Source organism: Alosa alosa, chromosome 8 (assembly GCF_017589495.1).
Source record: "Alosa alosa isolate M-15738 ecotype Scorff River chromosome 8, AALO_Geno_1.1, whole genome shotgun sequence".
NCBI classification, from domain to species: domain Eukaryota; kingdom Metazoa; phylum Chordata; class Actinopteri; order Clupeiformes; family Clupeidae; genus Alosa; species Alosa alosa.
The window spans coordinates 34,368,162-34,390,110 of NC_063196.1; the positions used below are offsets into that span (position 1 = coordinate 34,368,162).

Here is a 21,949-nt window from a genome sequence, read left to right on the forward strand (position 1 = left end):
GAGTTACGGCTTCTACACACAGTAGCGTTCCGTCAACGCATGCCAGTGGGTGTTCCCGATGGTAGCTATGCAAATGACTTGAAATATAAACGTAATTCGATTGGTTGATGCTGTCCGTCGATTGGCTTGATTGGCCGGTGCCGTTGGTCGGTGCAGCAACAGCTGAACTTCTCAACGCGAGCAGCGGGAGAAACGCAACGCAATGGACCCACAATTCAGTTCGGCAACAGATGACGTGAGCCGATATAAAGTGAATGGGATGCGTCTCCAGCACTGCAACGCACGCAACTGTGTGTAGGAGCCGTCAAAAGAGAGAGAGCTGTCCATCTTGGTGTCACACACACACACACACACACACACGAGTAACTGATCTAGAGAGAAAGAGCTGTCCATCTTGGAGTCCATACACACACACACAAGTAACTTCTAGAGAGTTAGAGAGGGAGAGCTGTCCATCAACTGTGATTCGCTAACTCGGCACACCCCCTGCAGTGCCAGTAAGGACGGAGCTAATGTGGGCTATCTTAATTAACAAAGTTAACACTCACTTCCTGGACAGTAGACATATTTACATGATTCCTATCTTAATTAACAGCATTCAGTACAATATATCCATATGTCTATATGTAATATATCTATATGATTTATGTCTGGACCAGACCAGCTGTTTTAGTTATTTTTGTTTTACAGACGATTCCCATATCCTGAGAAGGGTCATCTTTATATTGTGTCGATATGATTCCCATATCCTCAGAAGGGCCATCTTTACATTGTGTTCATCTGATTCCCATATCCTCAGAAGGGTCTTCTTTACATTGTGTTCATATGATTCCCATATCCTGAGAAGGGTCTTCTTTACATTGTGTTCATATGATTGAAGCAAGCTGACCAAGGTGAGTCAGGAATTTAAATGTTCAAGGTGCCATGTAGGATTTCAGCCAGAGCCCAAACATTCTGAGAAGCACCCACTGTTTCTAGGAAAGTAAACACTTGAGCTAACACTAGCTAAACCACGAGGGAGATCCCAGGAAGACTAACCAAATGTTGCACAGTAAAGAGCTTCAGTCTGGGATTTTCACACTATATTGGGATCTCCTGGTCACCTGAGAAGTGTTGCAGAACTCAAAGCCAGCGGAGCTGAGGTTCTCTGCACTCATACCAGCCAGATCCCCCAGCCAGCACACAGCCAGCACCCAGCCAGAGCCCAGCCTGCACACAGCCAGAGCCCAGCCAGCACACAGCCTGCACACAGCTAGAGCCCAGCCTGCACACAGCCAGCACACAGCCAGAGCCCAGCCTGCACACAGCCAGAGCACCAACCTCAGCATTAAGGGCATTCAACAAGCTGAATTTCATGCAATGCAAGTAATCGGTCACTGTCACATTTCTGGTGCTGAAAATGCTTAAATCACTTATGCAGTATTGTTTACGCCCCTGGTAAGCACACCATTACGGCTCCTGGTAGGCACACCATTACGGCTCCTGGTAGGCACACCATTACGGCTCCTGGTAGGCACACCATTACGGCTCCTGGTAAGCACACCATTACGGCTCCTGGTAGGCACACCATTACGGCTCCTGGTAGGCACACCATTACGGCTCCTCGTGGCAGGTGTATGAAATAGGATTGCACTGATTACCTCCGATTTCCAGAAACACAGATCACACACAGGAGCTTTTAAGAGCCTTGGCGGTCCCAGGAGCTGAAGGGTGCTTTGCATGACCCGTGGCCATCAGGCGGGAGACTCGTCTCAATCTCCTGCTCTTCCAGCTGAGCCCTCTCACACCTGCTGTGTAGGTCAGAGGTTACCAGGGAAACAACCGCAACAAAACAGAAGCGTAGCAACTCTTCAGCTCTCCTGTGTTAAAGGGCTTAAGCCCCAGGATGGCTTTAGAATAAAGATATGTCGATCATGTAACCACGGGACACACTGGTCTTTTAGAATTAGACTGTTCCCTTCCTTCCCATCACAACTGCTCTCACTCATGCTCTCTCCCCTGTTAGCAATCTAGTAATATGACTGGATGATGCTTAAAGATATTGGTCAAGCAGAGTGAAGTCAATTTTGCATGTGCAGTACAGTAAAAAAATGTTTTTCAGAGCATGCTAAAACATCACGAGAAAATCAAACCAAAAAACATACAAAAACTTGCAGACTTTACAAAAAGCATTTAAGTATAAGTATAGTATATATACTTTTTTGATCCCGTGAGGTAAATTTGGTCTCTGCATTTATCCCAATCCATGAATTAGTGAAACACACACAGCACACAGTGAACACACAGTGAGGTGAAGCACACACTAATCCCGGCGCAGTGAGCTGCCTGCTACAACGGCGACGCTCGGGGAGCAGTGAGGAGTTAGATGCCTTGCTCAAGGGCACTTCAGCCGCGGCCCACTGGTCAGGGCTGGAACTGGCAACCCTCCGGTTACAAGTCCAGAGTGCTAACCAGTAGGCCACAGCTGCCCCCAGAGCCATTTCAGAGAATGTTATAAAACAATTGAAGAGTATGGCATGGCACCTCCTCTAAGGGCAGTTTTACATCTCACTAAAGCCTTGACTCCTCATTGGTACATACTGTATGACCTCATTGAAGCCTTGACTCCTCATTGGTACATACTGTATGACCTCATTGAAGCCTTGACTCCTCATTGGTACATACTGTATGACCTCATTGAAGCCTTGACCTCATTGGTACATACTGTCCTAGCGTTCATGGGCTTCGGAAAAACCTTTCTCCGAGTGAAAACATCATCATTCCGCGTCATTCACGTCATGTAATGTGTGAGTCAGAGGTCGGAAACTGGGGCTAGATTTTGCTAACAGAGTTACCCAGTTAAGGGTTTGTCATCACTTTTGTCGTCACGTTGTAGTTCGTTTGTAGTCCATGTGGCCTTTCATGTCCAACAGTTTTAATGTGAACTTGGGAATTTGTCGTTTTTGTCACTTGAAAGCTGCATATCTTTCTTTCACGAGCGTCTTACACTATATTTTAAGCAAATACAGTTGTTTGTTTAGGATTAGTGAGTGTATGTTTTAACCTTTGTTGTAGCATCCGTGTTTGTCACATATTCCGACGGCAAAGCACATGAACACTTGCTGTCAAAAAACAAAGTAGCCATGGGGGCGGTCCTTGTCATTCCGTGCCCTGAATGCACCATTAATGTTCACCTCCCAGCCTATTACTCAAACACAGCCTGCATCCACACCATCCTATTGGGGTATTGTATAACACAGCCTGCATCCACACCATCCTATAGGGGTATTCTATAACAATAACTGAATCTTGATCATGAATCTTAACACAAACATTTATACACAAAATGAGCCACAAGTAGTGAAAGTTTTGCAAATAAATGCCAACAATTGCTAATTACTGCACTGGATTAGTTATTACTAGAATTATTAATTTACTTTGGAACTGTGAGAAACTTTGCGATAGACTTTGGATACTCTATGCGCTACATGTAGGCATATGCTGTATAAGTACAGGATAAAATTGACAATAAACTTGAACTTCAAATATTTCAGATCAGATATATTTCAAAGAAGACAATACTTAAACCATGTCTGGTTCCATCCTCCAATGAAGACAATACTTAAACCATGTTGGGTTCCATCCTCCAATGAAGACAATACTGAAAGAAGGAAAATCTTAAATTTGAATCAAAAGGACACATACAATTAGCAGTAGGCTACAACACACATACAGCAATCTACATACCATGAATGCTGATGCTATCATCCATAAAGTACTCAAACGATCCACACAGTTGAGATGAGGATTTGATGTGGTTGGTCTTAAATGGTTAATTAGGTTGCTCCACCAAAGAGGCACTTCTGAATTCGAAGTTGTGGTAGTGGTCACAGGCGTAGGTGGGTTCTCTATGCTGGGAGAAAGACTAACAGTCAGTGGATTCAGGGTGGCAGTCTCAGGTGTATTTTGGAAAGCGGTATCTGGGTAGTTGGGTACAGCTACTGATGGCTGATTGATAGGGACAGATTGCGGAACGTCAGGTTTAAGATAGGGAGCCTTTCTAAAAGGTTTCCAGTTTTGCCAATATGGCTCATCCGGGTTAGAATACGAGGGACCCGTATTCTCTGGCTGTGTCATCTCCACAAAACCGTCTAGTGGTTTAGAGGTTGGAACAGATGGTTGGTTGGTAGGGGCAGGTTGTGGAATTGTAGGCTTAAGATAAGGCACATCTGCAAAAGGCTGCCAGTTTGGGAAATGTGAAATGTCTGGTTCCGAAAATGAGGGACTTGTACTCCGTGGCTTTGACATCTCCATGTTACGATCATAATCAGAACCTGAGGGCTGGTTTGTAGGAACAGACTGTGGAACCTCAGGCTTAAGATATGGAGATCCGCCAAAAGGTTGCCAGTTCGGCTGACGCAACATTCTTCAGTCTGAGGAGACAGTTGAGCTCTCGGATTCTGGCATCTCTATGTAACTGTTGGGTCTTGTAGAGGTTGGAATTACAGTTGATTGGGTTGTAGGCCTCAGATTCTGATGTAGATTGTTGTGTGGTTGAGAGAGGTAGTTGCTCAGCCAAACACCCACCTCAGATGTGGGAGTTTGTGCAATAGCGGCAGCTTGCAGGAATGGATTTTGGATGCTTGGTGATGGTTTAATAAATGGTGGCTTCAGGGTTGTAAGAGCGGGATTCCAGAAAGGTTTCGGATATTGTCGTGTACCTGTATGTAATGGGAAGACAGCTGCCGGGGCCTGAAATCTAGGTGGTGTAGGATGGAGATATTGGTAAGAATTCTGTTGGGACTGTGTCTCCATTTGAACAACTGAAGGATTGTAATGGCAGATTAATATTTGTTGGCCAGGGAGTGCCGGTTAAGATGATGTCTAAAGGTGGATCCGATAGTTGGAGCATTATGTTGATATGGATTAGGGATGGAAGGAGCAGGTCTACGAGACTCAGGTAGAGGGCTGGTCTGGGTAGGGAGGTGTGGTGGCTGCATCCTCTCAGAGCTGGGTTTAGCAGGCATAGGAGGGGAAACGGTCAGGGCATGTGGTTCCTTCACAGGGACCTCCAATTCTTTAGGTGTTTGAGACACCTGCTGAGTGATAGGTTTCGCCTCCAGAGTCTGAAGAACCTGAGCAATATGGGGAGACTGCGAGTGGTTTGAAGCAGTTTTATCTGAGGATGACAGAGGTTTTTCTTACGCTGAGGCAGTTTTGTCTGAAGATGACAGAAGTTTTTCTGAAGCTGAGGCAGTTTTGTCTGAAAATGACAGATGTTTTTTTAGTCTGACACCTGAGTCTGGTTTTTCTGACGCTGAGGCAGTTTTGTCTGAAGATGACAGAAGTTTTTCTGACGCTGATGCAGTTTTGTCTGAAGATGACAGAGGTTTTTCTGACGCTGAGGCCGTTTTGTCTGAAGATGACCGATGTTTTTCTGAGTCTGAGGATGTCCTAAAATGAACACCGTAGTCATAGCGCGATATTAGGACCGCCTCGTTGCGGGTGATCCTGAGATACATGCGGCAGAAGGCCGGCAGCTCGGAGAGAGACAAGGGCAATGCATTATTCGCTATGAAAACATGACAAGACAAGACAAAATAATCAATACCATTCTGTTATTAAGAAGGCTGTCAGTAGGCTATTTACAAAATGTTTTTTCTTTCTTTTTTGTTTTTACAAATGACATTTCTCACATAAGCTAGCCTCATTGGTAGGCCTATATTTGTTTCCAACTCAATAATAACAGCGCAAGTGTGTTCATGTAGCCTAATAGACCTACTCACCTGCAAACACTTCCGCATCCTGCAGTTTGATAAACACTCTCATAATCTGATCTCCACACTGCACCATGGCTCTTCAGGCTGGTTGAGATTTGACAGCATAAGCCAGTATCTGGAGCCTACAGAGGCTGCACAGGTAGTCCAACTCCTCCAGAATGGCACACCAATATGTTCCATTGGCAGAAAGATTGCTGTTTCTCCCAGCGTAGTCTCAAGAGCATGGAAGAGATTCCAGGAGACAGGCAGTTGCTCTAGGAGAGCAGGGCAGGGTGGTAGAAGGTCCTTAACCCAGTAGCAGGACCAGTATCTGCTCCTTTATGCAAGGAGGAACAGTAGGAGCCCTGCTAGAGCCCTACAGAATGACCTCCAGCAGGTCACTGGTGTAAATGTCTCTGGCCACACTGTCCGAAACAGACTTCATGAAGGTGGCCTGAGGGCCCGATGGCCTCTAGAGGGACCAGTGCTCACTGCCCAGCACCGTGGAGCTCATTTGACATTTGCCATAGAATACAAAATTGGCAGGTCTGCCACTAGCGCCCTGTGCTTTTCACAGATGAGAGCAGGTTCACCCTGAGCACATGTGACAGACATGAAAGGGTCTGGAGATGTCGTGGAGAACATGATGCTGCCTGCAACAGCATGACCGGATTGGTGGTGGCTCAGTGATGGTCTGGGGAGGCATACCCTTGGAGGGACGCACAGACCTCTGTGGGCAGGACAATGGCACCCTCACTGCTCTTAGGTATCGGGATGAAATATTCTGACCCTGTACTGGTGCAGTGGGCCTTGGGTTTCTCCTGGTGCACAACGATGGCCACATGTGGCCAGAGTGTGCAGGCAGTTCCTGGAGGATAAATGAATTCATACCATTGACTGTCCCCCACACTTCCCTGACTTAAATGCAATAGAACACCTCTCGGACATGTGTTTTGGTCCATCCAACACCCTCCTTTCATTTCGTAACACATTAACCAGTCCATATCAGCATAGATATCCAGCATGATGTATCTGATGTGTTTTCAAGGTGTTCCTTTAATTTGTTTGAGCAGTGAATGTGCCCCAATAGATTTGGATTCAGGTAGTCACATGTAAATGCAACATCCTATTATCCAGGGCCGGTTCTCCCTATACGCACACTACGCAAGTTGCGTAGGGCCCCGCAAGTTAATGAAGGCCCTCTCCCCCGTCTCCTCTTGAGTCAAGCTAGTGACAGACAAGTTAGTGCAGTAGGCCCTATACAGACAAGTTAGTACAGTAGGCCCTATGCAGACAAGTTAGTACAGTAGGCCCTATGCAGACAAGTTAGTGCAGTAGGCCCTATGCAGACAAGTTAGTGCAGTAGGCTCTATGCAGACAAGTTAGTGCAGTAGGCCCTATACAGTTATAGTGACAGTGCCTCATACATTAAGAAGATGAACATGAAACCGAATTACCATTCAGGGTATGAAAAACGGAAGAAACGCCACGAGAATGACAGCGGGAACAGCAGTCGGGTAAACTTGCGTTCGTTCCATGGTTTGATGTCAACATGTGTCTCTCCAGCGCGTGTTGCTGGTCTAGCATAGGCCTACCTAACAGGGAAGTGAATCCCCTGATCTGTCTGCGGCTTGCTTGCCAGCCTTTCCCAGTCACAGTACTTCGCAAAGTTGTGAAATATAATCGCATATTCCGTTTGTTTGAATGCGGGCGACTGGCTACATTAAAAAAAAAAATGACTGCATCTTTAAATGCGTTATGTGCAGCTCAGGATGAAACAGTTTTTCAGCAGAAACATGCGAGGACCCGTCAAAACTAATAGTTGATTTCACTCTGCCCATACATTTTTAAAATAACTAATTGTTTTACAATGTTTTAGTCAAGCTTTATAGCATACTGAACGTATGCAAAATGGAAAGTAGGCCTAGCCTATATTAACTTTAATTCGCTGTGCATGGACAATAGATGCACATCGTAAATTAGACCTACAGTATATGAAGTATTAAAATGATTGTTTAAAATAGTCTACGTTTGAAAAAAAATATTGAAATAATAAGAGAATCACACAGGTGAAGAACAGTCAGCCAGTAGGCTACTAGCACAACCAGATTTCTGAGTATGAAAACAGCAGTTTTGGAGAAAATATTTGCAGTTCTTATGCAGGGAATGCAGTATTTTAGACACAAAAAACTGCATTGTACTGCATTGTAATATACTTTACTACAGAAATGCAGTATTTTGGACATGAAAATACTATACTGCACTGTAGCCTACTGTGGTATAACTGAACTGTACTTGAAAAAACTTCAGTTATTTTTTGCAAGGGGATATGTACAGCAAGCATCAAAAGCAAACAGCCCAGACACTGAGACTGGGCATTTATTGCTGTGTGAAGGTGATTCACACACAATTATGTTTCTTTCTCATAGTCCTTTATAGGGAAAAACACTATATTTGGTAACTTCCATAGACATCCAAAATGGGGTGGGATGATTGTATTAGGAGCACTAAAAAAATGGTTACAATTTCGCGAGTTCAGGTAGGAGGGCCCCTTAGCAGGATTTTGCTGAGGGCCCCATGGAGGTCTGAACCGGCACTGCTATTATCATCCTATACAATCAGTAATCAATAAGGTTGCGTAGTTGAACACCATTTAAAGCCCATTGGTACATTTAATTGGGAAGTCAATAATTATGGCATGATCAATATGTTCTATAATGTCAAAAGGAACAGAAAACATAATAAAATGTTTAGAATTAGTCCATCATTTATCTTTCAGTTCACACGATTCATGCTGTGATTACCCAATCTGATCAAGTAATTCCAATTGAATTGTTTAAGTTAAGTTTACATGAAATATTAAAGTAATTTCAACATCATTGTGTTACACAGGTGGCATGTACTGAGAGTAGGCATTTAGATGTACTTAGTATAGTGGGGCAGTTAAGCACACAAATTGATCAGTCGCTATAGCCTTATGATTCAAATTGATCAGTCGCTATAGCCTTATGATTCTCCTGTTCAGTTCTGCAGAAATAGCTTCAGACAGTCCAACTGAAATGTCAAATGAAACTTTAATTATTTAATTATTCAATAAACAGCCCAAACAATGTTGTTGTGATTCTGTGATTCATACAGTATATGTATATTGAAGTTCCAGTATGTGAGAAACTTGATGTGCCTACATATCTTTAACCTCAACTATGCAGCTAATAAGGAAATAGAATTGTTATTTAGACCAGCTACAAGGAAGAGAATTCAAACACCCCCAACAATTTAGTATCTGTTGATGTCATTGTGGTTCCTTTTTTTCTGTTAAGGATTAGCATAAAGGCAATATGACTGATTGCCTTTGTCGGTACCCTTTGCTCTGTGAACTTGCACAGGTAAACTCAATTTTACTTGTGTACGTCTTGACATAAGGAGGGCTTCCAGAAGTTCACCAGAAGTTCACTAGAAATTTGACATTATTGGCTAAGTGTGGTGGCAAATCACTGGCAAAGACATTTGCAAACTTATTGTTGCCAGAACTTTGCTGCAAGTTTGCCTTTAGCGGCCAACATTGGCAAAATTCTGGCAATATTTTCTAGTAAACTCATTTGTTTCCCACAAATCACCCACAATTTTGCTGCAAATCTGCCGCAAACATTTCATTTTTGTAAGGGTAGCCGTCACTGAAAAACCATTTTCCTAATTACCAATTATTCATTATACTTACTTGTGTGTAGTATCTACTATTGTTTTTCAGTGTGCCCACACTCCACACAATCACATTAATATATAGGAATACATAATATGTTTTCCCACATCTCTGAGACCAGTTGGAGTAGTTTCATTTCTCTGTTGTTGAGATAGTTTGAAGACATCTGTAGCCTATTGCAACAATCTTGTTTGGGCTGTTTTTAATTCTTGGGCTAGGCCCAAGTTTCATTTTACATTTCAGTTGGACTTCCTGAAGCTATTTGCACAATTTACTTTGATACAGAGTCAAGATAAGTCTTTGAAAAAACAAAAGACCTATCGTTTAGCTATTGCTAAGCCCTGTCCATGGAACGCTGATTAGCCATTATACAACAATTGGGTTCTATGGAACTATTTATTTGTTTCTGATTGGCCGAGTGACGTTCCATGAGTTGGAATATCCCTGGACATTTCAACTCAGACTCAGCACAGCTAATAATAAATCACTCCGCGATACAATGCGAAGATTTGACACCCAGCTCTCCACTATTTCAAGCAATGGGTTACTCCTTAGCAAACCATAACGAAGCAGTGCTTCACCACATCTGTGGATTAAGCCACACAGTCAACTCAATGTAAGTAAGATAAACGAGGATGCTAATTGCTCTCAGCATTGCCAGCATTGTGTATAATATGATTGTCACTTGGAGGAGACTTGTAGATAACTAACGTTAGCATAATTAGCTAACCGCTGCTAACGTGCTAGCATCGTCACGTCAGGCTGTGCACAGTAGTGTAACATTTATTCACTATACATTAATAAAGTTCAGTGGTTCTGCAATGTAGACTATGTTTCCGTTTTTTTGCAGTACCATGTCCCTTACATGACATGGCCCAGTGTCCTTGTAACATGCACGCAGCAAACCTAGATATGAATGTGATTTCCACATTTCTTTCAAGAAGACATGTAAACCACAAAGACCCGTAACGAGGGGTCTGGAATGTTGGTTACCTAGCAACCAAGACGCTGTCTCTTTAAAAGGGAACTATTTTTTGATGCGTAAGAACGATGTCGAAATAAAACATTTTTAAACAATAATGGGGTGTTTTCAGATTATTTAGTTTGTGGTAGAATTGTTGTATAAACAATTGCCTGCGCCACTCGGCCTCCGGCCTCATGGCTACGGCCGAACAACACCCGTGGGAATATCCATGACCAACCCCACTCTCACTCGTGCTATATTGCTTAAATAGCATGCAGACATATTCAGCCTTTTTATTTGCTTTATTCACACTATGGGGTACACTCATTAACACGTTCTTGGCAATTACAAGCGGATGCATAGAACACAACAATGAAATGGTAGTTTTGCAATATGCATGGGATTAATGCAACACAGATACGTGGAATGTTTGCTTTCAGTCTTGTATGATCTCACTGTAAATTAGGCCTATGTTAAATTCAATTCCTTCCTCCAAACCTATTCTAAGCCAATTTCTGACTGCATGAAAACATTTACTGATATAACCATGGCCACAGGGGCACCTTAATACCACCTGAGGCCCCTGGGCTTTAGAGCCCCAAGACAAAAAACGGGAATATTAATTATGACAATGGCCCGCAATCCGACCCGCTTATTTACAAAATGTTTTGTAACGCTTTTGCTTAATCTAACCTAACATGCAGTTGTAGCCTATCATTATTGAGCCTAAGTAAAACCTTTACATATGACCTTTACATAAAAAAACCTTTACATAAAACCTTTACATAAAACCTTTACCTAAACAGGAAGAGAATCACGTCAGCCTAACCATGACATTGCTTATCAAATAGGCTACTGCATGAAAACAAAGCGTTTAACTTTTACAACACTGGCTAGGCTAAGTTAAAAGGTGGATTAGACATGTGTGTTTCAAGCTTTTCAAACGTGTGTGTGGGTGTGGGTGTGGGTGTGGGGGGTTCTCCCTGGGAAGTTTTTTGAAATTCTGGCTGCTGAACATACCATTTTAATGTAGTTTGGAAAGCACCGAAATACCTTTAGCATGAAGAACAAGCAGTTCTGGCTCATGTGACTGCTACCTGACACTACCCTCCATGAAGAAATATCTCACGATCACAATAGAGAAAACATATTATTTGTGCGAATGGACTAGCACAAACATAGCTTTGGTGACGGAGATGCAGATCACTAATTCATTTCTTTGCAACAGCCCATGTTCTGCGTTCACTTCAGTGAGACAAGTGAAATACATGTTTTTAAAGCCCTTTCATTGCCAGGCTATTTGCTACGATATTTACCTGCTATGCCTTCTGTTTTTATGAACAGTTACAGGAATCCACGTCATTTGTTATATTGTTGCTTCAATCCAACCCACGTTATCTCCAGTGGTTTTCAGTTTGTCCGTCAGTTTCAGCCTCTCCTCTAGCTCCTCTACACCCGTTGGGATTCGTTGGGATATTGTTACATTTTGTTACACTTCAGAAGAGAAGACAAGGGGGCCTGATGTCATCGTAGCAGTACGATGTGCTCAATTATTTGGTAGGCTAGCTCCAGAGTAATGACTCCACGAATATGGACACAGCCGTTTATTTTCATTCTTGATTATTATTATTATTATTATTATTAGGAGGCCCCTCATTGGTTGAGGCCCCTGGGCTGAAGCCCAGGTAAGCCCCTGCATTAAGGCGCCAGTGATGGGCACCACCATAGGTTATCCACCTATCAGATTTTGTGTTGTTTTTTTTTTTTACAGAAATGCCAACACCCAAGGCCAACTTTAAATGTGTGTCTGTGAGTTAATTACAGGGGCGTAGCAAGCGTTGGGGATGTGGGTGTTATAACGTACACACTTTTGCTGGAACACACACTTTTTGTCAGATTAAATTGAAAGTAAAATATGGAAATAAACGCTCCCGTAAAGAGTTGGAACCGTATCTACCATAACGCACACACAGAGAGAGGTCTATTGATTTGATTGAATGTTCATCCAGCCAATCAAGTTAGCGTCAGTGAAGAACCAGAGCCACTCTGATCAAATTCAAAGCGTGCGTTTTTCAAGGCTGCTGCTAATTGGGTCTGCATTATATAGTGAGCAGATTTGTGGTAGAATTGAAATGATAATTGTTACCACATTGTGCTAATTTAGTAGCCTAAACCAAAATGCGCTGTCTGACTGTGTGACAGTTTTAGTCACAATGTAGAAATGCAGGGAGTCAAAGTGAAAGTGGCACTTGTTGTTTATCAATAAAGATGTTTCCATTGATTATTTAAAAATGAATAATTTTGGACATGCCATTTTTCATAAAAAAAATTTAAAAAGATAAAAACGATTATTGTTTTAATGCCATGTTTCAACCACATTGTCTTACAACCTTTTGGCATGTGACAGTGCCATTTTTAGTCAGAACAAACATATTGGTCAAGAGAAAATCAACATTAAATCAAGATTTGCCAGGGGTATGAATCATTTTGTTCTTAGCTGTACATACATAAATGATATAAACCTACATCCAGCTAGATCAAAGTCAAGTCAAAGTCAGCTTTATTGTCAATTTCTTCACATGTTCCAGACATACAAAGAGATCGAAATTACGTTTCTCACTATCCCACGGTGAAGACAAGACATATTTTACCAATTTAAGTCCACAGTCAAACATAACATTCAAGTAAACAAAAAAGTAAGTAAATAAGTAAATAAGAGGGCACATATAATAATGAAAAAATAAGAGCAGCAAAATTTGGTTGAAATTGTGCATAGACAGTCAATAAAATACTAGTGCAAAGTCAGGCCAATAAAAGGCTTGGGTAGTTCTGTTTGACCTAAGTAATAAAGAAAGTGGCATAGTGGTGCAAGTTATGTAAGAGCAGCAGAAGTGTTGTGTTTTCAGGACAACAACACCAAGTTGTAAAGTGTACAAGTGTGCAAGTGTGCAAGTGGAGTAGTGCAGGCGACCATTGTGGGTCCAATGTCCAGGATGTTATGTAGCTGAGGGTGGAGGGGGGAGAGGAGGGAGAGTTCAGCATCCTTACAGCTTGGTGTATGAAGCTGTTGGTGAGTCTGGTAGTCTTGGGAGCGCAGGCTTCTGTACCTCTTCCCAGAGGGCAGTAGATCAAACAGATTGTGAGCGGGGTGACTTGCATCACTCACAATTTTTTGGCCTTGGGGGTGAGGTGGGTGGTGTAAATGTCCTTCAGGGAGGGGAGTGAAGCACCAATGATCCTTCCAGCTGTGTTCACTATGCGCTGCAGGGCTTTCCTGTTGTATTCAGTGCAGCTTCCGCCCCACACAGCGATACAGCTGGAGAGGATGCTCTCAATGGTGCCTCGGTAGAATGTGGTCATGATGGCTGGTGGAGCACTTGCTCGCCTGAGTTTCCGAGAGGAAGTACAGGCGGCGCTGAGCTCTCTTAAGCCAGTGATGCAGTGTTGGTGGTCCAGGAGAGGTCTTCACTGATGTGCACCCCAGGAATTTGGTGCTGCTCAGCTCTCTCCACCACAGCACCGTCGATGGTCAGTGGCAGGTGTTGGGTGTGACCTCTCCGAAATCAACAACAATCTCTTTGGTCTTGCTGACGTTCAGCAGGAGGTTGTTGTCCCTGCACCACGTGGTCAGATGGTCGACCTCCAACCTGTATTGAGTCTCGTAAGCCCTTGGTGATGAGACCCACCAGAGTTGTGTCGTCAGCAAATTTCACTATGTGATTGTTGCTGTAGGTTGCAGTGCAGTCATCGTCAGCAGGGTGAAGAGCAGCGGACTGAGCACGCAGCCTTGGGGGCCCCCTGTGCTCAGTGTGATGCTGCTTGAGGTATTGTTGCCAACCGCATTACTACTTGGGGCCTCTGACAGAGGAAGTCCAGTAGCCAGTTGCAGAGGTAGGTACTGAGTCCCAGTTTGTCAAGTTTGCAGATGAGTTGTTGTGGTATTATGGTGTTGAATGCAGAACTGAAGTCTATAAACAGCAATCTCACATATGAGTCTCTTTTTTCCAGGTGGGTGAGGGCTGGGTGGAGGGCAGAGCAGATTGCATCCTCTGTAGACCGCTTGGCTCGGTATGCAAACTGGAAGGGGTCCAGGGTGGGGGGAATGGCTTTGATATGTGACATGACAAGCCGCTCAAAGCACTTCATGATGATGGGTGTCAGTGCCACAGGGCGGTAGTCATTGAAGCAGGATGGAGCAGTTTTCTTCGGCACAGGTATGATGGTGGCAGCTTTGAAACATGATGGGACGATGGCTTGCTTCAGGGAAGTGTTAAAGATGTCTGTGAAGACATCCTTAAGCTCCCCTGCGCAGTCCTTCAGTGCACGACCTGGGATGTTGCCTGGACCTGTTGCCTTACGGGTGTTGATAGCAGCAAGTGTCCTCTTCACGCTGTCGGCAGAGAGGCACAGGGGCTGCTCATGTAGAGGGGATGGGTCTTCTGTGGGCAGGTGCTGTTTTGTGCTTCAAAGCGAGCAAAGAAGCGGTTCAGGTTGTTGAGCAGAGGGATGTTGCTCTCACAGCTCTGTGGCGCGGGCTTGTAGTCCGTGAGGGCCTGAATGCCCTGCCATAGGCTTTGTGCGTTCCTGCTGTCTTTGAAGTGGGTGGTTATCTTGTGAGTGTATTCCTTTTTGCTTCCTTGATGCCACGGGACAGGTTGGCTCTCGCTGTTTTCATGCCAGCTTCATCCCCAGCTCTGTAGGCTTTGTCTCTGGCCCTCAGCAGCCTGAGGACATCCCCTGTCAGCCATGGCTTCCAGTTAGCCCAGTGATGATGTCTTTGTGTGGGTCACATCATCGATGCACTTGGTGATGTAAGAGGTTACAGTGTCTGTATACTCCTCTATGTCTGTCGGTTGTTGTAAGTGGCTGCCTGCTTAAACATTTCCCAGTCTGTTGTGTCAAAGCAGTCTTGAAGAGCATCGGGGCTCCCTCAGGCCACACTTTTACCTGCTTACGAACCGGTTTGTTCGCTTTTACCCTTTGTCTGTATCGTGCATTAGCATAACAGTGATATGGTCTGAAAGTCCAATGTGGGGAGGGGGTGGCTTTGTATGCCCCTTTGTGTGTAGTGTAGACCAGGTCCAGGATGTTATCTCCTCTTGTTGGAAAATCAACATGCTGGTGTAGCTTTGGAAGTACAGTTTTGAGATCAGCATGGTTAAAATCTCCAGTGAAGATGGTGAAACCGTCTGGGTGTGCCGTCTGTTGTTCACTGACAGCCTGGTACAGTTCACTAAGAGCCGCGTTCTTATCGCTGTTGTTGTTGGTAGGCGGGATGTATACTGCGACTAGCAGAATCGCAGTAATTTCCCTTGGCAGGTAAAAAGGACGGCACTTTATGATCATAAACTCTGCCAGTGGTGAGCAGTGTTTGCATACTACTACAGTGTCCCGGCACCATTCGTCACGGATGTAAACACAGATTCCTCCTCCTCGTGATTTACCTCCCTTTACAATGGCCCTCCAGATCATCCAGATCATCCAGATCATCCAGTTCTGCCTTTGTGGAAAGTTTTTAGCTCAGTTGTTCCGCATTACATTCCAACATTCTTGGAAAGCTCAATGCAAACAGAAAATTGCTTGCCAACATTTGCAAACGTTTGCCTATGTTTGTGAATTTGAACTTTGAGAGTGCCTAATTATAATCTAACCACAGTAATCACCATAGCGGTGACTTTCTTTATCTATTTCAATAATTTTACACCATTTCTAAGACATTAATTGGCCTATATATTTTTTTACACTGTATGAATCACATACTACAACATATATTTATATGTTACTACAGAGTTTTATTTTAGCATGGGTTTCCTCCGTAAAAGAGACCTTCATGTAACTTCACAGCATGCGGTTAAAATCCTTAAATTCACGGTTGTGTCTTGGCTTTATTTTTCTGGCTAAAAAAAAGTAACAGCCGCCTGTCTTTGAGAAGACGTGAGATTCCACTGGAATTGTTTTTTTCTATTGCACTTGCCAGGGAATCCGTGTTATGTGGCTATAAGCTGCTGCCTAGCAGATAAAACATGTTTAAATGGCTATAGCCTACATTAAACATGATTTATTGGCTAGAAATGATGCCACATGTCTACATTCAATGCTATTTAAGCCACTTCAAAAGTTTGTTTAGATCTCTTTGATGGCATAAGTAATTTGACCCACATCATCTGACTGGATGACTGTAAGGGCGTGTCTTGGCAAGTGTATAAAACACACACTCAATTCACCTCATCATCATCACATCCCACTAGAAGACTCCAACCCACATTCACCATCCAACATCCACCATCCAACAACATGGTGAGTCTCAGGACAACCCTGCCTTTCATTTGATTTAATATGCCATGAACGTGATTTCAAGAGACTTCTGGTTGGCTGATCTTGATTGTTTCACTATTTGAATTCTGACAAAAAATCCATGACTTTCACCTATAATACTGAAAAGGTGTGTATTTTTGCATCCAAACTTCATCCCTATCTCATTGCAAAAGTAATACAAGTATTGCAGTTCATTTTTGCCGGCTTGAGTTGTAAATGCCATCCTTTGCACTGTTAGGTTTTTGAGTAATTTGTGAGTCACTACAAGCCAGAAAATATACAGTTTAGTTACTTAAAACGCTTGACAGCACATATGTTCCTTTTGCGGTACAAATGAACATGTCTAATGACATGGGGGACCAGCTTCAGAAATGTGCGTGTGTGGTTCACACACGTTAGGATGTGAATATCACTATCAATTCTCTTAATTACAGAGCAAACTGCCAGCCGATATCCCTGGTGTCAAATCTGATTTGACAGTGTTTGGCACCTTGACAAAGCTAGTTGTCGGTGGTCAGATTCCCTTCGCTGCCAGTGAGAGGTAGAGTAGGCCTACACACATCTCTCATTTACTGAGCTAATGATGTATTGTTTCTGGTGATAAACTCTATTTACGATGAAAACTTCACTTCCAATTCACTGCATTCATCTGTGCTCAACCGAACACAGCCATGCAAATAAAATCTTTTTTTTGAAAAGCATAAAGATTTCAGTTGGTCCAGATTCAAATAACCTGATTCTTTGGATGGAAGTGCGCTTCGACATGGAGTCCATCGACATCTACACAAAACGTGACGGAAAGTGGAGTACTGAAATCAAGAAAGACAATCCCTACAAAAAGGGTGACCAAATGAGAGTGAGTGAAGGAGAGAATTTGAAAATGTTTCACGTTGTCATATTATTTTTAATTAGAAACTCATTAAAAGTTTTTATATTGACTTTTGTGTTACATCTTTCTTCATCCAGGTTACACTGACAGCCACACCCACAAACTATGTCCTGGAAATATTAGGGATAAAGGACAAGATGACTATCTGTTATCCTCCACAAAGTGACCCCCCAACCCTGATCTGGCTGGATAATCAATTGCATCTGAATGAGCTTCAGGTGGCAACCAAATAAAAGGCACCCAGCTCCTTTTAGAAAATATACAAGTCTTACATTTAACCAGTGGAAATAATAAAATATTCCACATCAAGTTTTGGTTGTGTTTTTAGACTGAATGTCTGAAATGTCTGAATGACTTGTGTGCTAAATATGTTGCGTGTGACAGATGGTTCCATACGGTTACATGATAACCTTAGTAGGACAGATCCCAAGTGGACTAAAAAGAAGCCATTGCTGTGTGTGCAGTGCATACCGCATGGAGATTGGGTTATTTAGGGGTAACTAGGCAACCAGAACAGGAAGTAGACTTGAGGACCAATGAGAGACAGACTAGACTACAGCGAACAACGACATACTGCCACCACAGTGACTGGTAGGTTTGATTCTGTGGGCCTGAACCTAACTCTAACCTAATGGTATGAAAGGTTCAAAATGCAGGAGCTTCACAGAGAAATATTGAAAGAGCTTTAAAATGCAGTGAACACAGCTTTTAAAATACGGCGTAAACGCTGAAACAGCACAGAATGCTGCATCCACCAGCATCAGGAGAGACCAGGCTCAGTATCATAGAAAAAAGATTGCGCTGGATTCAATAAACAGGCTTCATGGACTAATGATTAGCATGTGTGTTAAGGTAACATAAAGCAAGACTTGGTATTACTCCTTGTCATCACTTTTCAAATTTCACACACACACACATACACAAATGCACACGCAAACACACACACACACACACACACACACACACACACACACACACACACCCCACACACACACACACAGGCACACACACACACACACACAGGCACACATACACACACAGGCACTCACACACCGAGGCACACACATACTCAGACACACTCACACACACACACACACACACACACACACACACACACACTCACATACACACTCACATACCCAGGTATGCCTCCTGCCTCCAGCATGTTGGCGATGCCCACGTCCCAGGACCAGACGTCAAACTGCCACTTCTGCAGGCCCAGCACCCCACACAGCACGGAGCCCGAGTGGATCCCGATCCGCATGTCCATGTCCTGCTGCAGATGCTGCTTCACTGACCTGAAGGGGGCGCCGCAGGGAGAGAGCCGCAGGTTAAAGGGTCTCCTCTTAAAGCACAGCTGGTGAACAGGGGCAGGTTAAAGGGTCTCCTTTTAAAGCACAGCTGGTGAACAGGGGCAGGTTAAAGGGTCTCCTCTTAAAGCACAGCTGGTGAACAGGGGCAGGTTAAAGGGTCTCCTCTTAAAGCACAGCTGGTGAACAGGGGCAGGTTAAAGGGTCTCCTCTTAAAGCACAGCAGCAAGAAGACAGGGGCAGGTTAAAGGGTCTCCTCTTAAAGCACAGCTGGTAAACAGGGGCAGATTAAAGGGTCTCCTCTTAAAGCACAGCTGGTAAACAGGGGCAGATTAAAGGGTCTCCTCTTAAAGCACAGCTGGTAAACAGGGTCTCATCTTAAATGGGAAACTTCGACTAAACACAAATGAAGCAACGGTAACGGGGTGAGAAACATAAGGTGTCTGAATACCAGCACTGCAGGCAAACTGACTGAGCACCGTTTACTAAGCTGGACAAGCTAACAGGTGCAGTGGCCAAATGTTTTCCTGTTGGAATGGGGACTTGGGTTGAAGCATGTCCACAGCATGGACGTGCCAAAGAAACCGGTTCATGTTTTCACAGACCAGAAAATCAATGATGCAGCATGTAGGTTGTAAATGGGACTTACAGCATTGTCATGTGGCAGGGACTGACTGTATGGTGTACTGAAACTGACCATAACGTCAGGCGGATAGGACTGATCGTATTGTCATGTGGATGGGACTGACCGTATGGTGCTGATCATGGCGAGGCCCATCTCCACACAGTAGCGAGCGTGGGCCTGTTGGGGCTCGGGCACCCCAGAGACGCAGTAATAGCAGTCGCCCAGGATCTTAATCCGCATGCAGTGGTGTTCCTGCGCACGGGCAGAAAAAGATTACAGCAAGTTAATGCTAATGTTGATGCTAATGATTATGTTAATGCTAATGTTGATGCTAATGATTATGTTAATGCTAATGTTGATGCTAATGATAATGTTGATGCTAATGATTATGTTAATGATAATGTTGATGCAAATTATAATCTTGATGCTAATGATAATGTTGATGCTAATTATAATGTTGGTGCTAATGTTGATGCTAATGATCATGTTGATGATAATGTTGATGGTAATGCTAATGTTGATGCTAATTATAATGTTGGTGCTAATGATAATGTTGATGCTAATAATCATGTTGATACTAATGCTAATATTGATGCTAATTATAATGTTGGTGCTAATGTTGATGCTAATGATCATGTTGATGCTAATGCTAATGTTTAATCCATTGGTGTTAGTGTAATCCAGTGGTGCTCCTACAGACAGGAGTCCTGAGATGAGAGAAAAGGAGGGGAGAAGTAGAGAGGACGAAAGAAGAGAGAAGAGAGGAGGAGAGAGAAGAAGAATGGAGAGAAGAGAGGAGGAGAGAAGAAGAATGGAGAGGGGAGGAGAGAGAAGAGAGGAGGAGAGAGAAGAGAGGAGGAGAGAGAGAAGAAGAAGAATAGAGAGGGGAGGAGAGAAGAGAGGAGGAGGAGAGAGAGAGAGGAGGAGAGAGAAGAAGAATAGAGAGGGGAGGAGAGAGAAGAGAGGAGGAGAGAGAAGAAGAATGGAGAGAGAAGAGAGGAGGAGAGAGAAGAAGAATAGAGAGAGAAGAGAGGAGGAGAGAGAAGAAGAATAGAGAGGGGAGGAGAGAGAAGAGAGGAGAGGAGAGATGAGATAACACAAGATAAGGAGTCACCTCAGCCAGACGGTCGAAACGCCCAAAGAGCTCGTTGAGTGTCCGCACCAGCTCCTGAGCCGACATAATCATGGAGAGCTGCGTAAAGCCCTTAATGTCCGCAAAAAGAATGCTGCAAACACCACACACACACACACACACATACACACACACACACACACACACAAACACACATGCACACTCACACACAAACACACACACACACACACACACACACACACACACACACACACACACACACACACACACACACACAGAGGTGAGGTGGGGATGCAGTGGTGTATCAGCAGACTTACAGCATACAAGTGCACTCACTTACTCGGATCAAATTGAGTGTACTGAAGTGTACTAAACTCTTACAGGTCTTAAAACAAATTGAGCGTACTAAATGAAATCCTAAAAAGTGTACTAAACTGTAACCGATGCACTTGAGACCTATCATACATTGCTGTCATCAGTCTATACTGGTGTGATGGAAATTCAACTTAGGCTGGTGTACTGGTGGATGTTCATTTAGACCCAACCTAATTGGATGTAGTTTGAGACTCCTTATGGTGGTTCATTGGTGCTTTGAGACTCCTTATGGTGGTTCATTGGTGCTTTGAGACTCCTTATGGTGGTTCATTGGTGCTTTGAGACTCCTTATGGTGGTTCATTGGTGCTTTGAGACTCCTTATGGTGGTTCATTGGTGCTTTGAGACTCCTTATGGTGGTTCATTGGTGCTTTGAGACTCCTTATGGTGGTTCATTGGTGCTTTGAGACTCCTTATGGTGGTTCATTGGTGCTTGTGGATTGAGACTCACCTTACGTTGCTGTACTGGTGGATGTAGATTTTGTGGAATTGTTGGGGAATGAGTTCATCATCCAAAGCTGTCATGTCCGCCATCATGTCCAAGGCAACGAAGCGAGGCAGGATAGACAACACTAGACGCTCCTATTATCAGGGCATAGAAAACACAAGACTCATCAACACACATACGGCAGGATAGACAACACTAGATGCTCCTGTTATCAGAGCATCAGAGCATAGAAAACACAAGACTCATCAACACACATACGGCAGGATAGACAACACTAGATGCTCCTATTACCAGAGTATCAGAGCATAGAAAACACAAGACTCATCAACACACATACGGCAGGATAGACAACACTAGACGCTCCTGTTATCAGAGCATAGAAAACACAAGACTCATAACATTCCTCTGGCCCCCTGTATCAGCTCATAGAATACAATAATATAATAAGTAAGTTTCTTAAAAGAAGGAGATAGCAATTATCAACTATGACAAG

At 43.6% G+C, this 21,949-nt stretch overlaps 1 protein-coding gene across 1 annotated transcript in view; it reads right to left on the reverse strand.

The window, feature by feature from the left end:
• The window catches only part of si:dkey-206f10.1 (adenylate cyclase type 8), a 59,761-nt gene that overhangs the window by 23,171 nt on the left and 14,641 nt on the right, over positions 1–21,949 (reverse strand). The window contains exons 5-8 of the mRNA XM_048249729.1: positions 21,460–21,590; positions 20,656–20,767; positions 19,666–19,793; positions 18,746–18,904 (exon numbers count right to left, since the gene is read on the reverse strand). Of these exons, the coding sequence (XP_048105686.1) occupies positions 18,746–18,904; positions 19,666–19,793; positions 20,656–20,767; positions 21,460–21,590 (530 nt within the window). The remainder of the gene's footprint in view (positions 1–18,745; positions 18,905–19,665; positions 19,794–20,655; positions 20,768–21,459; positions 21,591–21,949) is intronic.